The following is a 23,801-nucleotide window of genomic DNA, read 5'->3' on the forward strand; positions in this document are numbered from 1 at the left end:
ACACACACACACACATACACACACACACACACTCTCTCACACACTCACACACACACACACTCACACACACACACACTCTCACACACACACGCACACTCAGATCACAGCAGCAGTTTGTTTTACACAGAAATAAATGTAGGTGAAGATTTAAACAGAAACTTCAGCTGGTGGAGTAACACAAGACAGACAGACAGACAGACAGACAGACAGACAGACAGACAGGCAGGCAGACAGACAGGCAGGCAGGCAGGCAGACAGACAGACAGACAGCTCTGTATTTACTCTGACTGGTTGATTAAACTCCAATACAAACTGCAACACCAACAGATTCATTGGAATTGGACTGAAGCAGCTCCTTCAGCGTCCTGCAGGGGGCAGCACCAACCTGTCAGCAGGTTACCATGACAACCGGAGAAGGATGCAGGACATCCCATAAGTGCTCCGAGGGGAGGTTAGTGGCTGATGGATGTTTCTGCTGGGAGACACTTTAACTCAGATCAGAACAACCCGTGTTCCTGTTTGATGAGGATCTCAGATCTTAGTGTTCAGGATGTTTCCATGGAAACTCACTGAGGACTTCAGACCAGTAGGGGGCGCCGCTGACAGATAAAATATTAGAACATGATGATATCCAGAATAATGTCCAGAACATGCTGAAGCTGCGTCAGACCTTCAGAACTGCTGTTTTTGTCATTTTGGGCCTCGTTTCTGTCATCTTCTGTCTAGTTTTTGTTGTTCTGTGTCTCATTTTTTTCATTTGTCTAGTTTTTGTCGTTTTGTATCTTATTTTTGTCGTTTCTGTCTCATTTTTGTCATTTTGTGTTTTGTTTTTGTTTTGTGTCTTGTTTCTGTCATTTTCTGTCTCGTTTTTGTTGCTTTGTGTCTCATTTTTGTTGTTTTGTATGTTGCTTTTGTCGTTTTCTGTTTTTTTGTTGTTTTCTGTCATTTTCTGTCTTGTTTTTGTTTTGTGTCTTCTTCTGGTTGTTTTGTGTCTTGTTTTTGTCGTTTTGTGTCTTGTTTTTGTTTTTTGCTGTCTTGTTTTTGTTGTTTTGTGTCTCGTTTCTCTCATTTTGTGTCTCGTTTTTGTCATTTTGTGTCTCGTTTTTGTCATTGTGTCTCGTTTTTGTGTCTTGTTTTTGTTGTTTTGTGTCTCGTTTCTTTCATTTTGTGTCTCGTTTCTGTCATTTTGTGTCTTTTTTGTTGTTTCTGTCTCATTTTTGTCATTTTGTGTTTTGTGTCTTGTTTTTGTCGTTTTGTCTTGTTTTTGTTGTTTTCTGTCTCGTTTTTGTTGCTTTTTGTCTTGTTTTTGTAATTTTGTGTCTCGTTTTGGTCGTTTCTGTCTTGTCATTTTGTGCCTCGTTTTTGGTTGTTTTGTGTCTTGTTTTTGTCGTTTTGTGTCTTTTTTTGTTTTTGTGTCTTGTTTTTGTTGTTTTGTGTCTCGTTTCTGTCATTTTGTGTCTCGTTTCTTTCATTTTGTGTCTCGTTTCTGTCATTTTGTGTCCCGTTTTTGTCATTTTTTGTCTTTTTTTGTTGTTTCTGTCTCATTTTTGTCAATTTGTGTTTTGTGTCTTGTTTCTCTCATTTTGTGTCCCGTTTTTGTCATTTTGTGTCTTGTTTTTGTTGTTTCTGTCTCATTTTTGTCATTTTGTTGTTTTGTGTCTCGTTTCTTTCATTTTGACAGAAACGAGTTCTGTCATTTTGTGTCCCGTTTTTGTCGTGTTGTGTCTTGTTTTTGTTGTTTCTATCTTTTTGTCATTTTGTATTTTGTTTTTGTTGTTTTGTGTCTTGTTTCTGTCATTTTGTGTCCCGTTTTTGCTGTTTTGTGTCTTGTTTTTGTCGTCAACACTATCAAACAGTTTTCCTAAAGAATTGGTAGAACTGATTCACACTGGTCCAGAGCAAACTCACATTCTGGTAAATGAGGAAACATCTCAGAACGTGTGAGCAGGTTTCAGCGGCGACTCAAAATTTAAAAGACGAGTCGAGTCTTTGAGTTTTCACAAGTCGGTTACGTTTTATTGGAGAAACAGCTCTATGAAGATGACGATGATGAAGGTTCAGTTTCCGTCACATCTGTATTTCTGTCAGTGTGGCTGCTGCCGTCGGCCATCTTGGTTGCGTGGTCACCACGGCGACGGCAGACATGAAGCCGCTTACAGCTGAAGCCAGGTCTCTGAACAACATGGCCGCCCTGAGAGCAGAAGACAGGATGAGCTCTACTGGACCTTCTCTGGACGTTCTACCTGCAGCCTTCATCTTTTGGGTTACTGTAGCTGGGGGACATTTTACATCAAATAATCCACGTACAAAGTCCTAAAACATGCAGTAGTTGTAGGTATATATTCTTGTCCTGACATCAAATCTATAAAAACTAGGAGAAAAGAATATTTGAAAATATTTTAAGATACCAAATAAGTCTGGAGTTCCCCTAAAATGTCATTTTTCTCTTGTCCCCCCCCCCCCCCCCCCATGACCAACCTGAACCTCTAATAAAAGAGTTGGAATGTAATTTAAATCTACTTTTTTTGGTTTTAGTTGTTTCATTGATGTCTCTGTAATTGTGGGAGCATTTTTTAATCAACATAATATTTTAAATAATGATTATTATTCATGGAACAAGTCCCACAACATGTTAGCAGAACCTGTAGATGACATTTCTGTCAGTTTGTGTCTCATTTTGTCCTTTTCTGTCTCATTTCTGTCATTTTGTGTCTTGTTTTTGTTGTTTTGGGTCTCATTTTTGTCATTTTTTGTCTTTTTTCATTTTCTGTCTTTTTTTTCATTTCCTGTTTCATTCTTGTCATTTTGCATTTCACTTCTGTTGTTTTGTGTCTCATTTTTGTAGATTTCTATTTTGTTTTGGTCATTTGGTGTCTTTTTTTCTTTTTTTTATGAAGTTAATGAACTCATTCAGTAGTTCTGTTCTTTCAGATACTGAGATTCGTGAATGCTGCGGTCTGGTTGAAGCTCATTAACCACCACAGAAGTCTTTGTCATGGTGCCAGTTGCTTGCTAAACCCCCACAATGCTCTCTGCTTTAACTGTAGTCTGAGTGACGCCTCCTCTTGTCTCTACAGTATTAAACAGGAAGAGGCTCCACCTGCTGGAACAACCAGGAACTACAGCTGATCTACATTTACTGACATCATAGAGAGAATACAGGTTTTCTATATGTTGGTTTTCTATATCTAATGCTACCTTAGAGTGTACATTTTTTAATTCCTACTTTTTAAAGAAAATTTCAGTAGTTTAAAGACACTAAAATTTTAATTTTTTAAAAACCCTTCTCAGCCATCCTAGACGATTTACTCCTTTGTGACCGATTTTAGACAGTTCAGGAGGATTTTTTGAGCAAGTTATGGACTAATTTGGTAATTTCTATCAATTTTGCATCTATTTCGTGTCATTTTTGACAAATTTTAACATTTAGACAACAAACTTATTTTGTGAGGTCAAATTTGAGTCATTTTGGACGTGTTTTTATTGTTTTCATTTTTGGAACCCTTCTAAGCCATCCTAGATGTTTCACTCATTTTGGACAGATTGTGAACAGGAAAAGAGGATTTTTGGCGCAAGTTCTGGACAAATTTCTAATAATTTTGGACAAATGTGGAGATTTGTTAAAGATTTCTGTATCATTGCGAGATAGTGACACGGCGTCACTGTAACCATGACAAGTGGACACTACATCAGCTGCCTCCTGACGATCACATGATTGTGATCCTACTACAAATCCACCGCTGAGGACTTATCAGGACTTATCTGTCAGAAATGGTACCAGGACTGAGCAGCTTTGGCGGAGTACAGCTCTCAGTGCTTTTCTGTTTGAACAGGTGAGGACGGATAGGTTGGATTATTAACAGTCGGAGCTGCTCTGAGGACTCTGTGTGATGCGTTCGTCTTTTGCTTAACACAAAAATGATTTTCGGCTAAAAGTGTCGTCGTCTTCACAGCGAACAAACGTCCAATCAGACACTGCTTCATTTGGATTCACTGATTTTTATTTACTCATATTTCTGTTCACACTTTGTTAAACTTCCTGCTGTTGGCTTTTACAGACTTTTATAAAGGTTAGTTTACTTCAGGGTTAGTAATCGATGTGAGGATTCGTTACTGACTCAGAACTCATTTGATTTCTTCGCATCAGGAGAAACACAGCAAACTATCTGGAGGAGCAGAAACTCTGCTTTATCGGAGCAAACACGAGCTCTGATGTGGACGAGAACATTTTACCGTCTACATCTGAGACCTGTTATCTGACTGCAGGTCCATTCTCACTCTTCATAAATGCTTTAACTAACATTTCATGAAGTACTTATTCCATATATCGATGCTCAATCCCGCCTGCAAAAGAAAAACTAGACAAAAAGTTCACATGATTTAAAAAGATGCATCAGATTTTGGAAAAAAGTTTAAAAAAAAAAAAAAAAATTCTAGTAAAATGTAAAAAATTTAAGTCAACACGATGAGATTAGAAAGTTGGACTTTTTGGGGTATATTTCTAAAGAAGTTCAAATAAATAAATTAGAAATTTAAATAAAGTTTCTGATGCCGAAATATTTTTTAAAAATCTTCTGTTCCAGGTTCTGAAGTTGGAGCCTGTTTATGATTAAAACTGAAAGCAGCTGATGGAGTGAACGTATGGAGGAAGAGGATGGAGATGATGATGATGATGATGATGGTACCATCCTGGTTCTCCACTACAGGAACTTTTAGGGTGATGTGAACCTTTATTCTGACCTCGTAAAAACCTTCCTACGGAACCTTTTTGAGGAGATAAAGTGGTGCCATAGAAGAATTATTTCTAGTTCCACAAAGAACATTTTAGCAAGAAGAACATCTTCAAACTGTTCTTAAAGATCCCTGACATAATATCTGAAGAACTTCAGCAAAAATAGGTTCCTTAAGTAACTTTTCCAGACATGGTTCTACTGTGGTAACAGGACTTGATCATCATTTAAGTATTTTTTAAGAAGAATAGTCAAATTTAAACATTTGCCTTTTTGGGTTCTTTGTCAGACAAAATAACATGTTCTACGATGCCAGTCGGTGATTTGTGAAACTGTGATAAGCATTTCTCAGCTTTCTTATGTTTTATCGACAAAATGATTGATCCAGAATAAAATAATCTGATTTCATGCTGTTACCTGCCGAAGAACCAAAGAACTCCAACAAACATGGAGAATCTTTAGAGAACCACATAAAGTAGGTGAAGAACCATCTAACCATTTTAGGTCTACAAATTCGTTAAAGAGAACTCAGCTACATCTGGTTGACCCGGTCACGTTACACCAGTCGGACACCAGCAGACGGAGAACATACGTATAAACAACAATTGAATAGTTCCTGCAGTGGAATGGCGTCTGTGATAACTGTGGTCATACGTCACTGCAGCGTCTTCCAGAACCAGAAACAGAACCTTTGGTGCAGCTGTACACACCCGGATGCATGATTGGACTGAATAAGTTCTTCTGTCAGTCACCTCAGTGATGTTTACGTCCCAACGGTTCAGATGAAGTGAAAATGATTTTGGATGAAACCTGTGAAACTGAAGCTGCAGTGATGATGGGATGTGATGAAGGTACAAACACAACATCGTTTTCTCACGTTGAGCACTGAGTCGACCCATCTTTAAGGTCACTTTATTTTCTGTTTTATAAAAACCAAACTGGCAGAATGACCTGTGACAGAAACGGCATCAGGAGACGAACAAATAAATACAACCGAGAAACAAAACGTCTGATTTTTCAGCATAGACAGAGAGGTTACAGTGTCAGGACCGCACATCTGATGCTAATACTGATGCTAATGCTAATACTGATGCTAATGTAAATGCTGATGCTAATGCTAATCCTGATGCTAATGCTAGTGCTAATGTAAATGCTGATGCTAATGCTAATACTGATGCTAATATTGATGCTAATGCTGTTGAGGGGCTCTGAGTCGCGCAGCTGGAAACAGGAGGAGTAAAAAAGTAAGAGGGCATCAAGAAAATATAAAAAGTAAAAGTTTTATAAAACTGATGAGCATGAGGAGACAGGAAGTGATGTCATGTGGTTAGAGGCGGGGCGGGCAGGGTTTAGTCCTGGAGTTTAATGTTACTGTGTTAGCTTAGCTAGCGGTGCCGCTGTCAGGTCACATGATGCTGCAGCACTTACACGGCTGCTTCTCCTTCTTCGCGGCCGCCGCTCCTCCCCCCGCCTCTGCCGCTGTCTCCCCGTTGCTCGCTGTCGCCTCCGGAGGTTTGGGGGAGGTGGGTGGGGCAGTGGGAGGGGCTTTGGTCGTGGTGGGGGCTTTGGTAGTGGGAGGAGTTTGGGCGATGGGACGAGCCATGTCCACCTCCTCCTCCTCCTCCCGTCCCGGCGACGTCTTGCCGTCGGCGTCGTCAATGAGCACCAGCTCCGCCTTCACGGTTCCCTGCAGCCCCAGAACCTTCTTGGTCTCATCCTCGTCCTCCACGCTCTGGTAGCCCATGAACACCATGGTCACCGGGTTCTCGGCGCTGGCCTCGGCCACGCTCGGCTCGCTTTCCGGTTTGGCCTCCAGCCCGGTGATCTCGGCCGTGACGCGAGGCTGCATTGGCGGCGGCGGTTCGGGGCTCGGCTGCTGCTGGACCTCTGCTGTTGGGAGGGAGGTTGCCGTGGTGACAGTCTGTGACATCATGGACGCCTCATCAGCTTTGTGGATGAGCTCTTCGACCTCGGAGGAGCTAAGCAGGTGGACGTCTTCGCCGTTCATCTCATGGACCACTGAGAGAGAGAAAAAGGCAGGAACACGATCAGATCCGGTCACATGACTGAGCTCCAGCCGAAGGACCAATAGAAACAGGCCACACTGAGTGATGTCACAGCGTCCTGAGTACACCTGTACATCACTGCAACTATTTCAACGTTTAATATCTGAGTTTATATCTGCAGCAACATTAAGACTTTATGGACCTGTGTCGCTTTGTTCATTCAGGAATTTAAAAAGGATGACTGAGATCCGTTAAACCAGAGGAGTCAAAGTCATCTCAGTTCAGGTTCCACACAAAAAACAAAAAAAACAACAAAAACAACAAAATATTACAAAAATGAGGCAGAAAATGACCAAAGCGAGAAACAAAATGACAAAAAATGAGACAAACGACACAAAACAAAACAAAAAAGAGACAAATGAGACCAAAAAATTACAAAGCGGCAAAAAAAATGGATAAATGACACAAACGAGACAAAAAATGATAAAAAGCGTGAAACAAAATGACAAAAACGATACACAAAGCAATGAATAAAGCAAAACAGAAAACGACAAAAGTAAGACAAAAAACCCAAGCGAGACAAAAAGAAAACACAAGACGACAAAAACAGGAGACAAACGACACAATTTAGACAAAAAACCACAAAAAACAAAAACGACAAAATATTGCAAAAATGAGACAAAAAACGACAAAAGCGAGAAACAAAATGACAAAAAATGAGACAAAAAAATTGCAAAGCGACAAAAAAATGGACAAATGACACAAAAAATGACAAAAGCGTGAAACAAAACGACAAAAAAGATTCACAAAACAACGAATAAAGGGAAATACAAAATGACCAAAATAAGACAAAAAACACAAGCGAGACAAAAAGGAAACAAAATAGTAAAAACATGAGACAAACAAGAAGTCAGACAAAAAAAGACAAAAAAGGACAAAAATAAGATGAAATATTCCAAAAATGAGACACAAAATGACAAAAATGAGACAAACGATGGTAGTGACGAGTTACATTTACTCCGTTACATTTACTTGAGTAAGTTTTTGAAAAAAATGTACTTCTGGGAGTAGTTTTACTCTGCCATACTTTTTACTTTTACTTGAGTAGATCTGTGAAGAAGAAACGCTACTCTTACTCCGTTACACTACACTCAACTCGTTACTTTTTTATTTACCACATTAGATCTGCTTTATTTTGCCGGAGAGATGCCCCCAGTGGATCTACCACGACTGTGTTTCACCAATCAGACGAAGCAACAATCATCACGTTTTACCAGCCGTCGCCCTGCAGTCACATGACCACATACAAACTGTGGCGGCACAGCGGCACAAACTCTACACACATAGCAGACAGGGAACGAAAAAAACGGGGGCATTTTTGAGAAATTTGATCTTGCTTCGGAGTCCGACAACATTAGCATAGCATTAGCATGGATATCTTTGGCTTTTGTCTTCTGTTTACTAACACGGATGAAGTGAAACATGATGTCAGAGTTGATAGGTGAAAACCTGAGATTTGGAAATTTGTGTTTCTTGTGCCTTAACTTGTCATTTTGTAAAGATGTTTATTTTTGCTATTTTTTTATTTTATTATTTGGAAATAACAGAATTTGCACATTATTTTACAATTTTGTCTGTCTGATGACATCATCCATCCATTATCTATACACCGCTTGATCCTCATTAGGGTCGCGGGGGGGCTGGAGTCTATCTCAGCTGACTTGGAACGAAGGCAGGGGACACCTGGAAAGGGCTACATATACAGACAAACAATCACTCTCACATTCATACCTACGGGCAATTTAGAATCACCAATTAACCTCAGCATGTTTTTGGACTGTGGGAGGAAGCCGGAGTACCCGGAGAAAACCCACGCATGCACAGGGAGAACATGCAAACTCCATGCAGAAAGATCCCTGGAAAGCCGGGACACGAACCAGAGAACTTTTCACTGCAAGGCGAAAGTGCTAACCACTACACCACTGTAATCACATCATTTAAAACAAAAATAAATCAGACATTACAATCAAACAGTTACTCAGTACTTGACTAGTCTTTTCACCAAATACTTTTTTACTCTTACTTGAGTAATTTTTTTGGATGACTACTTTTTACTTCTACTTGAGTGGTATTATTTTGAAGTAATGTTACTCTTACTTGAGTACAATTTTTGGTTACTCTACCCACCTCTGCAAACAACATGGAGCAAAACAAAAAAGAGACAAAACATTTGACAAAAAAGTTGCAAAGCAACAAAAAAAATGGATAAATGACAAAGATGAGACAAAAAATGCTAAAAATGTGAAAAAATCGACAAAAACTTGAGACAAACGACAAAAGTCAGCCAAATGATCTAAACTTGTCATGGTCTAGAAATTATTTTAAATTTATAGTTTTACTAATTTACAATCTGCAGTTAATGTCTTCTCTGTAATTTTTACACTTTGAGGGCCGGATTGGACCCTCTGGAGGACCGATTTTGGCCCGCGGGCCGCATGTTTGACACCCCTGCGTTAAACTGATGGGAAATGATCTGGATCTGAAACTGGTCAGAAAATAGGAAGTTCTATAAAAGAACTGAGGATCTTTACATTATGGATCAGTGATGAGATTTTCTTCAGTCTGAATGTTAAGCAGTAAAACTAGACAAAGATGCTTCAAGTTTCCTCCACCGGGTCTGAACCAAACAGGTGAGTTAAGTGACTCCTGGGTCAGAACCACAGAGCTGCTGAGAACATATAACTAACAGAGAACCTGAACAGAACCTTTGGGCTCCACATGAACCAGCAGCTGGTTCTGGTTGTCATCACCTTTCTGCTCGTCTTCGTAAACTTTGACGCCCTGAAGAGACAAATCGACGGGAAGTCGAGTCTGACTGGACAGAACCCTCGTTTCCCCCGTTAGCTTGTCGCGCTCCACCGTGATCTCCAGCGAGTACATGGCTGTTAGAGGGACACGGGTCAACACAACAGACACGCAACAGACACGCAACAGACACAGAACAGGTCAACACAACAGACACGCAACAGACACGCAAGAGACACACAACAGGTCAACGCAACAGAAACACAACAGGTCAACGCAACAGACACACAACAGACATGCAACAGACACGCAGCAGACACGGAACAGGTTAACGCAACTGACACAACAGATCAATGCAACAGACACGCAACAGGTTAACGCAACAGGTTAACGCAACAGACACACAACAGGTCAACGCAACAGACACGCAACAGACACTCAACAGGTCAACGCAACAGAAACACAACAGGTCAACGCAATAGGTCAGCACAACAGACAGACAACAGACACAAAACAGACAGACAACAGGTCAACGCAACAGACACAACAGACACGCAACGGACATGCAACAGACAACAGACATGCAACAGGTCAACACAAGAGACACGCAACAGGTCAACGCAACAGAAACACAACGGACACGCAACAGAAACACAACGGACACGCAACAGACAACACAACAGACACACAACAGGTCAACACAACAGACACGCAACAGGTCAACGCAACAGACACGTAACGGACAACACAACAGACACGCAACAGGTCAACACAACAGACACGCAACAAGTCAACGTAACAGACACGTAACGGACAACACAACAGACACACAACAGGTCAACACAACAGACACGTAACGGACAACACAACAGACACACAACAGGTCAACACAACAGACACGCAACAGGTCAACGCAACAGACACGTAACGGACAACACAACAGACACACAACAGGTCAACACAACAGACACGTAACGGACAACACAACAGACACGCAACAGGTCAACACAACAGACACGCAACAAGTCAACGTAACAGACACGCAACAGACATAACGGACAACACAACAGACACGCAACAGGTCAACACAACAGACACGCAACAGGTCAACGCAACAGACATGCAGCAGACACGAACAGGTCAACACAACCGACGCTAAACAGACACACAACAGACATGTAACAGGCAACAGACAGAACACTGCTGAGCCTTAAACTGAGGATGGAAGCAACAAGAAACAGAAAAAATAAAAGACGTGAAGCTGAAAGACTCTCAGACAGACAGACAGACAGACAGACAGGTGTTAGAGACAGACAGGTGTTGTAACGTTCTACCTGCTCTACAGGTGTTGAACTCTGCAGTCTGACAGCATTAACGGGTTTGTGAGTTAAAATCTTCACTCTTGAGTTTGATTCTGTATTTGTCGCTCTGAATGTTCTGGTGGGTCAGTGGTTCTACTCTCATCAGGTTCTGGAGTAAAGTTCTAGGATTAATCCATTATTAGGAACAGACTACCCGTGGACACCCCCAGGTTTACACTGCTTTGGACTGGTCCAACCTGATGGACTTCAATGGTACCTGGAGCTGAACGTGAACTGTCCCTGAACACATCACAGCTGCTCTTCAACCAATAAACATCCTGAGTTCATCAGTAGATGTTCTAGATGTTCCTCTGAATGAATCATAAACCATCAGAACCAGCTGGTATCAGCAGCAGATTAAACCACAGGAACCTGGTCAGTTTCTACTGGAGGATTTAGGAGAATATGTCAGCTGGTGATCTAGAACCAGAACTACTGAGGAACAAAACACAGAGCAGTTAGCAGCTGTTGTAGATGATCCAGATGTTGGTGATGTAACAACAGTTCAACAACCAGACAACCACCAACCAAACCTTCACCCACCTTCACCTATGTTCACCCACCTTCCCCTACCTCCACCTACCTCCACCTACCTTCACCTACCTTCATCCACCTTCACCTACCTTCACCTACCTCCATTTATATTCACCCACCTCCACCTACCTCCACCTACCTTCACCTACCTTCATCCACCTTCACCTACCTTCACCTACCTCCATTTATATTCACCCACCTCCACCTACCTTCACCCAACTTCATCTACCTCCACTTAGCTTCATCCATCTTCACCTACCTCCATCTGCCTCCACTTAGCTTCATCCACCTTCACCTACCTCCATCTATCTTCATCTACCTCCGTTTATCTTCACCTACCCCCACCTACCTCCACCAACCCTTACCTACGTTCACCCATCTCCACCCGTCATCTGACAACTTCCTGTGATTTGATCAGCGCTGATGGGCCCTAAAACCTGTCTTTACTAAACGTGTAGTAAACATGTTGTAAACGTGTTGTAAACGTCTGTATGGACTCAGGTGTTTTCTCCGTCACGTCTGATTGGTCCGTTCAGACTCACCTCTCTTCATCTCCTCTGTCGAGTTTCTCGCTTTGTTCATTCGTGGACTTTTGTGAACTTTGACCTCTGCAAGGTCTCATGGGAAAAAAGGAGGCGGAGACAGAGTAAAGGCATCTAAGACATGTAATCTGACTACTGTATCCTGATAACAATAATCAGATTACTATAACCAGACTACAGTAGTGTAACTAATACTACAGTATATTACAATACAGGCAGAGTAATCTAAACTGAGTAATCTGATTACTGCAGTCTGACTAGTGTAATCTAATGTGAAATACTGTGATCTGATGCAGTAATTGGATTACAATGATCTGACCAGTGTAGTGTCACTAATAAAACCCAGTTCTTGTAATTTGATTAAAGTTAGAACAGCAGAGGGGAGTCTCACCTTGAGTCACCTGAACAGGTGGTGCTGCTCTGTCCTGCTGGTGGACACTGTGACCTTTGACCTCCACAGCTGGTTTACCTGAGCTCACCTACAGGCACAAACAGGAAGTTCATCTCCACAATAAAAGCTTCTGTTGATCAGCAGCAAACAGAAATCTGAAACTACCTCCAAAATATAACAGCTGCATAATCTAACTAAAGTAATCTGATTACTCTATGTGTGTATTTGTACTCACACTAGTGTGTGTTATGGTCTCACACATAACTCCGGTCTCCAAATTGACCAGTTCCTGCTCCAACCTCAAAAACAAACACACAAACAAAGACATACAGTAAAATATTTGCTTATTTGACACAAATCAAAGCCAACATTTTAAGTATGAAATCAGCCATTTGGTCTGCAGGTTCTGGTCCAATCAGACAATCTGTCTCCACCAAGGATGCTCAGTTGTTGAATCATTTCTGATGGATGAAATCTTTAATAAAAAATGACCGTGCGCTGAGGACAGGCGTGTGTTATGCATGTGTGCGGTATGTACAGATACCGAATCACGTGACCTAAATATGTAGCAGGCGGCGGGAATTGATGGGACTCAGAAACATCCCCACAATTTAATCAGTTGTTCCTTGGATCATTTCTGACAGATAAGTCCCGATAAGTCTTCAGCGGTGGATTTCTAGTAGAATCACAATCATGTGATCGTCTGTAGGCAGCTGACGTAGTGTTCCCTTGTTGTCATGGTTACAGTGACACCGTGCCGCTATCTCACAATGATACAGAAATATTTAACAAATCCATGGATCCAGACTATAAGCTGCATCACTGCCAAAATCTAATCACTTGATCCTTGTGTCTTTTCTGACCTTCAAGAAAAATTTCATCCAAATCCATTAGTCTGTTTTTTTAGTAATGCTGCGACCAGACAGACAGACAGACAAATGTACACCGATCATCACATAACCCCGTCATGTTCCTTGGCGGAGTAAAAATGTGACTTTTAGAGGAAAGAAAACTGGAGGTTGTGTAGAGAAACAACAGGATTGTTCAACTGGACTTCTCTGGTAGGACCTACCAGAAAAGTCCAACTGATTTCTACTGAAGCTCCTACGATCAAAATCTAATCACTTGGTCCTTATGTCATTTCTGACCTTCCCTGAAAATTTCATCCAGATCCGTTGGTCTGTTTTTGAGTAATGTTGCCAAAAGACAGACAAATGTACGACGATCGTCACATAACTCTGCCACATTCCTTGGCAAAGTAACAATTAATTTCAGATTCAGTCACATTAAATTAGATACAACCAGATTGTCAGAATAAATCTGATTAAATCAGCTAAACCAGATCAAACCAGATTCCATCAGACCTGTTGATGGTCTCCTCCAGGCTCCTGGTCTTGGCCTCATCCTGCTCCAGTTGTCTCTTGACTTCTTCGTGTTCTGGTCCAGCAGCGGGCGCCCCATCCAGCAGCCAGCGCTCCCTCAGAGCCTTCGACTAAACACAGACGTTCATTTAATAAAGTAATTTTAATGTGAAGGCAGAGAAGCAGCTGTTTCGGAGAGTTGTCCGACCACAAGGGGGCAGCAGAACAAACTGTAAACACTAAATCGTCACATGTCGGTTGATAGAGGAATTTTCATTTCTTTTTCTGCATACTTCCACATCCAGCCACTACACCATCCTCTCACTGACATTTATTACTCGTGAGGTTCCTCAGGGTTCTGGTGTGGGTCCTCCCCCGTGTTGCATGCATATGTTGTTTTTTAGGAGATGAAATGTGGAGTGCTCAAACATAATGGTGTATACTAAAGGGTTTATAGCTTTTAAAATATTTTAGAAACATTGTTCAGTCCCTCCAGGAATTTGCAATGTTGCGATCGCAACAATTCATGCAAATTCAACCAATCTCCGAGAATTCTGTGCAACCTTGCAATTTTGTCCAATCAGCGCAACTTTTCTGCAATTTTGTCCCGCCTCCCATGAGTTCCACCAATCATAGCAGTTCCCAGCACAAACGTAATGCACGTCACCGAATTCACTTCCTTGTTTATGGTTTGAAGATGCAGACATGTCCCATTCTAATGCCTCTCATTTACCAAAAAAAATTACTGCTAAGACGGTGAAAAACAATTCCCTGATGTTCTTCACCAACGCAGAGCTAAACTGTTTTGCTCCTGAGCAATATTGTGGTGAAATACAAACGAAAATCCTCGACTGACAAACATTTTTTCACTGCGAAACATATTAGGAGAATGGCTGAAAGGAGCGGCGCACAGACCAGACAGATCATCGTGACGGAAGCTGCATCCAGATCTGTTGAAGCACTGAAAGAATGAAGGGGAGTTAGATTCATTAACTGACGTGACAAGCCGTGAGCGTGTGTGTGAACACGTTTGTGCCAGGATGTGAAATTAACTTTTTAAGCCACTGACAAATATGTCCAAATATGACTAATTGAATAGTAAATGATCATTTAGTGCCTTAAATCTACCAGTCTATCAGCATCTGGCAGCTGCTAATTCCCACTGTGGTGTGCCAGCTTGTGTAAATGGGTTGGAGCGTGTTAAAGAGATAGCGTAGGAATAAATAGTCAATTAAAATGTTGAAACATGTTCTAAAAGCTGAAAAAAATGCAACTTTTTAGCAAATGTCACTGTCACCCACAATTTCATTACAACAAATGCACTTAACACATTGCATTTTTTTAGAAAAGCTGCTGCGAATTCAGGCATTTTAGGCCACAACAATCTGGAAAAACGCCTGCGAAATCCTGGAGAGACTGACAACAATACTTAAAGGTATAATATGCATGAAATCTGTCACAAAATAATAGGGGTAAAACGTCCAGGGGGGCTGAAGCAAAGTCTGAACATGCCTGGGCATGTTCTCTGTAAAACATGACCTAATGTGCTTATCCTCTGTAGGATGTGATCTGGTGGAGAAATATAATAGCCTAATGTCATGATCTGACCAATAGCTTTAGGAAAGTATAATGGTGTCAAAACTGTCTCCAATAATACACCCTATAGGCGTGGAGAAAATGAGCAACTCTCACAGGATGAAAGACTCAGACAGTATCTCTGTTTTTTCTCGTTGTGATATCACTAAAAACTGCCCAAGGACTTCCTGTTGAGAATAAATCCTGCTGCCCTTGAATGCTGACTTCTACTGGTGATTTTTTTTTGAAAGATCTTCAACATTTGAACACGGACAAGTCTTAGACTCTGGCCCATGATTTGGGATTCATGGGTTCGAGTCTGACCTAGGCCATTTACTGCAGGTCTTCCCTCCACTCTTCTACCCACATTTCCTGTCTCTCTCTCCACTGTCTTCTATAATAAAGGCTAAAAAGGCCCAATAAATAAAAAAGCAGTTTGAGTCTCATTCAGGTGGGTATTTTCAGAGATGTTGGCTGATCAGAGCAGCTTTAAACCAGCAGCTGAGGGTTATTTAAAGGAGAGAGACTGAAACAGCTGATCTCAGAGCTGCTGCAGATATTTTTACTCTGCAGCTGTTCAGCCTCATGAAGCTGCGACTTGCTTCACCTCTGGATCGACACAATGAGCGAAAACAACAAGCGAGCGCTCTGTCTGTTGGTTTAAATGCTCTTCTTGTGGATGTTTTACTGCACTTGAAAGTTATTTCCACCATCAGTTATTTACTGATTACATCCATCAGCTGTTTGGTTAATAAACTGTCAGAAAATGTTGAAAAATGTGGATCAGAGTTTCCTCAAATGTCTTGTTTAGTCCAAAGATCTTCAGTTTACTGTCACAGAGGAAATAAACCAGAAAATACTCATTAATGAAGTTGAAATCATAGAATTTAGACTTTTATCAAAACATATGGATTTAATAGTCGACAGCTGAATGATTTGTCTTGCAGCTCTACTGTATTTTTTAATTAAACATTTCACTTTTTTGAATCAGTTCTTACAGCAGTTCCTCTGCATGAAGATTTCTGTCCAAATGAAGTTACTGTTCTCTAAACTCTGGTCATGTTTTAACGCCTGCAGCAAAGAAAAATGTTCTTCACAGTTTGATTTTTTCTTTTTCTTCTCAAAGACCAACACAGTTTGAACAGTTTCTGCAGAAATTACAGAGTGAAGTGAATGTTTCAGTGAATCAATCCGTGATCTGAAGCAGCTCTAATAATCAGTCAACAGTTTTAAATGGTCTGACATGTTTTTACTCAGAACCTCCATAACATGATCCAGTTTGTTTGTTGGACCTTTGAGCTGCTCAGACTAAACCAGATGTCTGCAGACTCACATTGGATCTTTTCTAACGGCACAATCAGCAGATTAACCTGGAACAAAACGACAGAAGTATGTAGGAATGAAAATAACTGTTGGCTTCACCCAGACTGATTTCAATGAGCGGCAGACTGGAGGAAGTGCAGCTCCGTTTCATTCTGTTTCTGCTGCTTTATTCACCTACAAACTTGCAACTACTCAGAGTTTCCAGCAGCTTAGATGCAGAACAAACTGAAAATGCTGCTCGTGGTCTATAAACAGAGAGAAGCTTCAACACGGACAATTTAAAGGAAAGTGTGTTGATGCAATTTTAGTGTTTGTCATCAGCAGCATGTTCAGCTGCCTTTTAAAAAGCACACATTAATAATACTAATTAAAGCTGCAAGCAGCGTTGGTCGGGTCCTCGCAACCTTGCTGGTCAGCAACCCCAAGCATGTCCACCAGGTGGCGCTGCGACTGAGAGTGTATTTCGGCCTATGGATGTGATTAGGGTTCGACTCTGATCACACACATAAAGTTTCAGGTAGATTGGAGCATGTACAGGCCAGTTAGACAGCATTTCCTGTTTCATGGTGAAACGTCTAAACTCCACCGGCCACCATTTCCACACCCTCAGACTTTTGTGGAGCATTTTGATCATTTTGATCACCCATGCCTGGTGTACAGCCTTGCCAAATTTCAGATCTCTCGGGGTTACCTTGTTTGAGTTTATAGCTTTTAAAAATGTCCAAAAATGACCCCAAATTGGCCAAAATATGACACATAATTAAAAATGGCCGACTTCCTGTTGTGTTTTGGGCATGGGTGTCAATTACAATTCAGTGTGTCTTGACGAGGTACATATATGCTCCAAATTTCATAAGTCCTGGTTACATATACTGGTTGTAATAAATGTTAGAAAATTTGCAGGGGGCGCTAATGAGTCATTTAACACACACATGTGCCATTCCCCTAAAATATCAAATTTTACACTGGTTCTGATGTGTGTGCAAATTTTCAAAAATGCGTTTCTTTCGTTGGATGAAGATAGTATAATAACAATTCCATGGGTTTCAATAGGGTCTTCGCAACCTTGGTACCTGGACCCTAATTATGCATTTTATTCATAGGCGCCTTTCAAAACACCCAAGGACACCGTACGAAGTAAACAAAGTTAAAACACATTCACCAATTAAAACCTCAGTGCTTCCGCCTGAGATGTGTTTTTTCTGGAACCACAATTCATATTTTAGTAGGTTCGAGAAAATAGTGTATTTAAAGTCATTTTTATGCAGATGATTAATGTGTGTTTTCCAGAGATACGTAACGAAGGATATAAACCAGCTGATCAACATGACAGAACCTGAGAGGATCATCGGCGTCTCACCTTCAGGTGCTGCAAAGCTCTCCGGTCGTCCTCCAGCTGACGCTTCTTATTCTCCACCTCTGTCTGCCATTTCCTCCTCTCCTGAGGCATGATGGGAAATGCAGTCAGACATTTATTCTGTCACCAGTAGACACGACTTTTAGTTCACACTGATTCTACTAACTTCATAATCTAGCTTTAAGATTTAACAAGAATTGATTGTTAATTGATCATTTCCAACTGTTTGAGCTCCATCATCTCAGATTTCTGGAATCAGCTTCAGTAAACTGTGAAAACTACTTTAAGCTTCTCAAGTTTTCATTTATAAAGAACAGAAATTATTAAACATTTCACAACAGAAGAAAGACAGTCGTCTGGTCATCCAGATGTAAAACTGATCTCCAAGTTTCAGTTCTCTTCAGACTGCATCAGGTTGTCCTCCAGGATTTCATTTACCCTCTACCTTTACAAGCCTTCTAGGACCTGCTGCCACCACTGTCTAGTCTGACGAACAAAAAGCTCCATCCTGGTCTCCTCAGACCAAAGAACCTTCTTCCAGGTGTCTTCAGAGTCTCCACATGTCTTCTGGTGAACTCTAGTCCAGATTTAATTGGAGCTTTTTCCATCAGAGTCTTTCTCTTTGTCTCCATAAAGCTTTGACTGGTGAAGAAGGAGGAGGGGTCATAGGTGTCTTGGTGGCCACCCTCACTAATCTCTTTCTAGTAAATTCTTCAGAGGAGTCATAGGTGTCTTGGTGGCCTCCCTCACTAATCTGTTCCTTTAAGGCTGCCACACTAAGGTGACCACATTAGATCTTATCCTCCAGGTGGAACCAATAACTGGACACCTGAGATGACGACAGAGACGATGACTTGGACCAATCACAGCAGCTCTCACAGGGAGGTGGAGTTTTCAGGTATATGCTGCCCCTCTCATATGCATGACATCATTCATCACGTGGATATTTACATATTTATTAGATATGTGTAATGCTGCCTTCACTGACTGCTGGTAAATTGGACTCACCGCGATGAGCTGCAGCCGATCCTGCTGACAGACGACTTCATTGATCCTGACAGACAGACGGACAGACAGACAGACAGACAGACAGACAGACAGACAGACGTTTTTTAAATTTAGATTTTAGACAGTGACCTTTTTCAGTGATTTCCAAACAGATAAAAACATTTGTTGGATCAACAATCAGTAGTTTTTAGTTGAGGAACAACATTCAGCTGACTTTAGTTTTTGTATTTAAGATCAACAACGAACATTTCATAGTTTTATCGTTATTTGACTTCTGTTCTATAAACCAGCATAGTCAAGAATAATGTCATCAGAACAGACAGACAGACAGAGTCTAAAAAAGCTGTTCTTCTCTTTTCTCGCCTGGTTTCTGAACATTAATGTTCTCCAACAATCCAGCAAACAAAATGACTGAGAGACATCAGAGCAGATTAACACAATCAGAACCAGAACCTGAGTCCCAAACACCGGATCACACATTTCCCATGATGCACCTGGACAGACTCCTTCAAACAGCCTCATCTGTCGTCAACCCAAGAGTCGTTCATTGTCTCTGAGATTTCTGGACCAGAATCTGTTGAACCTGGACTCTGCTGGTCCTGGACTCTGCTGGTTCTGGACTCTGCTGGTTCTGAGATGTTTGTTTGTGAGCATCTCAGAAATGCAGCTGGTCTGCAGCCTGATTATCACGTGACTGTTAGCTGTTAGCTGCTAGCTCAGTGCTCCTTCTTGTTCAACAGAGTCCAGTCCAGTCTGGATCAGCTGGTTCTGTCTAGGTCAGCTGGTCCAGTCTAGGTCAGATGGTCCGGTCTAGGTCAGCTGGTCCAGTCTAGGTCAGCTGGTTCTGTCTAGGTCAGAACCCCCAGCGGATTCTGAACAGAGCCGCAGTGACTCTCAGTCAGACTAACAACGGAACCTCCAGAACCCTCCTCAGTGGGCTGCTCAGTGGTCAAACTGACAGTGACTGGTTCTACTGGTGACCAGTTAAAATCCACCACAGTGATGGAGAGCGAATGGATGAAACCCGACTGAACAGAACACCGATCTGAAACTAGAGAACCTCTGAAGAACGTCGTGGACCATCAGAGTCCAGCCGCTGATCTCTAAATATGTTGGTTCTGTTGGACCGGAGGTGTTTGAGGGTAAGCCTGGTTCTAACTCTATCCATGCTGTTCCCTCAGTACTGCTGTAAACCTTAGACTAAAGCTCAGACGGTACCGTAACAGAACATGTGAAATAGAACATGTATGTCCACAAACTCATCATTAGAACTGTCTTGGATCTGAGAGCCAGCAGCTGCTCAAGTTCACATAAAAACATGTTGTGTTTAAGCACGTTGAACATGTTGTGGGTTGCGTGTTTAATGTGTTGTCTGTTGAACATGTTAAGTGTTAAACATGTTGCAACATGTGTTGAATATGTTGAACATGTTGCATGTTTAACATGCAAAACGTGTTGCGTGTTGAATATATTAAACATGTAGAAAATATTCAACATGTTAACGTGTTGTGTGTTAAACATGTTAAACATGTGTGTTAAACATGTTAAACATGTTCAACGTGTTGTGTGTTAAACATGTTGCGTGTTAAACATGTTAATTGTTGCATGTTTAACATGTAAAACATGTTGCGCATAGAACATATTAAATGTGTAGAACATATTCAACATGTGAATGTGTTGTGTGTTAAACATGTTAAACATGTGTGTTAAACATGTTAAACATGTTCAACGTGTTGTGTGTTAAACATGTTGCGTGTTAAACATGTTAAATGTGTTGTGTGTTAAACATGTTAAACATGTTGCGTGTTAAACATGTTAAACGTGTTGCGTGTTAAACATGTTAAACATGGTGTACGTTAAACATGTTAAACATGTTAAACATGTTAAACGTGTTGGGTGTTAAACATGTTAAACATGTAAATGTGTTGCATGTTAAACAGGTAAACATGTTTCGTGTTAAACATGTTAAACATGTTGCGTGTTAAACATGTTATACGTGTTGCATGTTAAACATGTTAAACATGTAAATGTGTTGCGTGTTAAACATGTTAAACATGTTGCATGTTAAACATGTTAAATGTGGTGCGTGTTAAACATGTAAACGTGTTGCATGTTAAACATGTTAAACGTGTTGCGTGTTAAACATGTTAAACATGTTAAACGTGTTGCGTGTTAAACATGTTAAACGTGTTGCGTGTTAAACATGTTAAACATGTTAAACATGTTGCGTGTTAAACATGTTAAACGTGTTGCATGTTAAACATGTAAATGTGTTGCGTGTTAAACATGTTAAACATGTTGCATGTTAAACATGTTAAATGTGGTGCGTGTTAAACATGTAAACGTGTTGCATGTTAAACATGTTAAACGTGTTGCGTGTTAAACATGTTAAACATGTTAAATGTGGTGCGTGTTAAACATGTAAACGTGTTGCATGTTAAACATGTTAAACGTGTTGTGTGTTAAACATGTTAAACATGTTAAACGTGTTGCGTGTTAAACATGTTAAACGTGTTGCGTGTTAAACATGTTAAACGTGTTGCGTGTCTCTGTGTGATGCAGTGAACCAGTTAAACGGTGAATCTGTGCTGATCTCAGCAGACTTAGAGAGTTTTTGTCTCTCAGCTGAACTCAAAGATCCTGAACAAAGCAGCGGCCTGATGTCTCCATGGAGACCAAACTCCACAACAGAGACTGTGAGGGGAACTTCTGGACCCGACGACCAGCACAGCAGCTGAAACAAGGTCTGACAGCCAGAACTGGACCAACTAGAAACCAGTTTAGACCCACACAGTCCCAGCAAAACCTGCAAACAGCTGTTTTTTAAAAAAAACTACAAGAACTACAACTCCCAGCAGAAAACCAGTTCCGAAGCACAAGCAGCTGTTCCTGTTATTTTGTCCAGAACCAGTAGAACCAGAACCTGCTGGTAGAGCAACGGATCATAGAGATGGAGTGATGGATGATGAGACAGCAGCTCTGACTCTCTGATGATCACGTTAATTATTGATCAGTTATTGATCCGTCTGAGAGCAAGCAGTTCCGTCATGAGAATTTTATACAGCAAACAGGATGTTCCTGCAGGGATGAAGTAATCAGAGTAAAAGTATCAGTATTGACGAGTATAAACACTCTGTTACCAGCGCAAGTACTTTTACTTTGTAACAGAGTACTTTTACTTTGTAATTGAGTACTTTTACCACAGACAGCAACAGCTCAGAGTACATTTTTCCAGGAGCTTCTGGACAGAACATCTTGTTAACGAATGACTGATTAATTAAAGTAAATTGTTTCAACAGGAGCCGATCGATTAGTGATTAACTGATCAGTCTGATCACTAACAGGACGGTGATCAGGAACAATCATTAAATCCAAATCTGTGCAGATTTCAGTGTCTCAGAGGAAATCTTCTTTTCTTTGATGAGCATCAATCAAAATGAAACAAAAATCAGATCAATCATCATGTTTGAGTTCAGAAAACACATGAAATACACAGAATGACATGTGGACAACATATGAACCTGACATGAACATCAACAATATGTGAAAAACATGTGAGGAACATGTAAACAGCATGTGAGTTCTGGTTGTTTTAAACAAAGAATTAAACGTTTGAATATTTTTAACATCCGTCCATTTTCTCTACACCTGTTCCTCCTCTGCAGGGTGTCGGGGGGCGGAGTCTATCCCAGCTGACTGAGGGTGAAAGTTCACCTGGACAGGTAACGGTCCATCAACCAATCACTCACATTCACTCCTACAGACAGTTTAGAACCAACAGTTAACCTCAGCAGGTCTTTGGAGCTGGAGAACCAGAACCAGGACCAGAACTAGAACCAGGACCAGGACCTTCCAGCTGTGTGGTCACAGTGAGAACCACTGCTCCACCTCTCCGTGTTTTTAATAAAATAATTTGAATTCTAATAAATTTACTGATTCTGACACAAACTTTGGAGTTAAACATTTTTTTTATTATTTCTGGTACTGGGTCACAACATGCAGCTGATTGATCACAGATCAGAAAAAACAAACCTGATCGATATGTAATTAGAAAGGCTCGTGCAGCTTATTGATCAGGACGCGGTGTGTCTCCGCTGAGAAAAGTAGAGCGCAGAGAGTGTGTCCCTCCGCGGCCACTGAACCCGCTTTAACCCTTTTTAACTCTTCTTTGCCCGCCGCAGTGACTCTGCCGGTCCGGTACCGGCTCTGCTGCCCGGCACCGGCCCGGTTGTCCGGTACCGGCCCGGCTGTCCGGTCTGCAGATGCCCGCGGAGGCTTTGCGCAGTTGCGGCTCCTCCTGACTCAGCGCTCTGATGCCGCACAATGACGACACACCGCACCCATTCAATCACACTTTACGTCATAAACATCCCGAAAGATGCAGAAAAACAAGAAAAGAAAAGAAAAGAAGCAGAAGAAGAAGAAATAAAGTGAAATAAAGTGAACTCACTCCATGACGAGCAGATCAGTCCGTAGCAGACACAATCATCTGATCCACATCCCAGACAGAAAACAGACCCGCCCACTGAGGAGGAGGAGGAGGAGGAGGAGGAGGAAGAGGAGGGATAGGGAGAGGAGGAGAGAGGAGGAGGAAGAAGAGGAGGAGGTGGAGAGAGAAGAGCAGGAGGAGGGAAAGGAGGAGGAGGAGGAGGAGAAGGAGGAGGAGAGGAAGAAGAGGAGGAAGAGGAAGAGGAGGAGGAGGGAGAGGATGATCTATCTATAATCTATAGCCTATAATCTGTAATATATAATCTATAATTTGTAATCTATTATCTATCTATAATCGATCCATAATATGTAATCCATAA

General features: G+C 41.3%; 1 protein-coding gene across 5 annotated transcripts; it reads right to left on the reverse strand.

Moving 5' to 3' along the window:
- Positions 1 to 1,988: 1,988 nt before the first annotated feature.
- palm1a (paralemmin 1a) lies at positions 1,989 to 23,585 on the reverse strand. Of its 5 annotated transcripts, none has more exons than XM_035945412.2 (10): positions 23,444 to 23,585; positions 18,994 to 19,039; positions 17,989 to 18,069; positions 13,734 to 13,861; positions 12,605 to 12,668; positions 12,370 to 12,457; positions 11,979 to 12,044; positions 9,547 to 9,678; positions 6,159 to 6,749; positions 1,989 to 2,191 (listed from the first exon to the last, which is right to left on the reverse strand). In XM_035945412.2, the coding sequence occupies exons 1-10, from the start codon at positions 23,446 to 23,448 to the stop codon at positions 2,154 to 2,156; spliced, it is 1,239 nt and encodes a 412-aa protein (XP_035801305.2). In that variant the 5' UTR covers positions 23,449 to 23,585; the 3' UTR covers positions 1,989 to 2,153. The 5 variants fall into 5 exon arrangements, with proteins under 5 accessions (XP_035801305.2, XP_023119923.2, XP_035801307.2 ...); XM_023264155.3 differs by having other exon boundaries at positions 11,979 to 12,053; XM_035945414.2 differs by lacking the exon at positions 11,979 to 12,044.
- Positions 23,586 to 23,801: the final 216 nt, after the last annotated feature.

Source organism: Amphiprion ocellaris, chromosome 2, assembly GCF_022539595.1.
Source record: "Amphiprion ocellaris isolate individual 3 ecotype Okinawa chromosome 2, ASM2253959v1, whole genome shotgun sequence".
NCBI classification, from domain to species: domain Eukaryota; kingdom Metazoa; phylum Chordata; class Actinopteri; family Pomacentridae; genus Amphiprion; species Amphiprion ocellaris.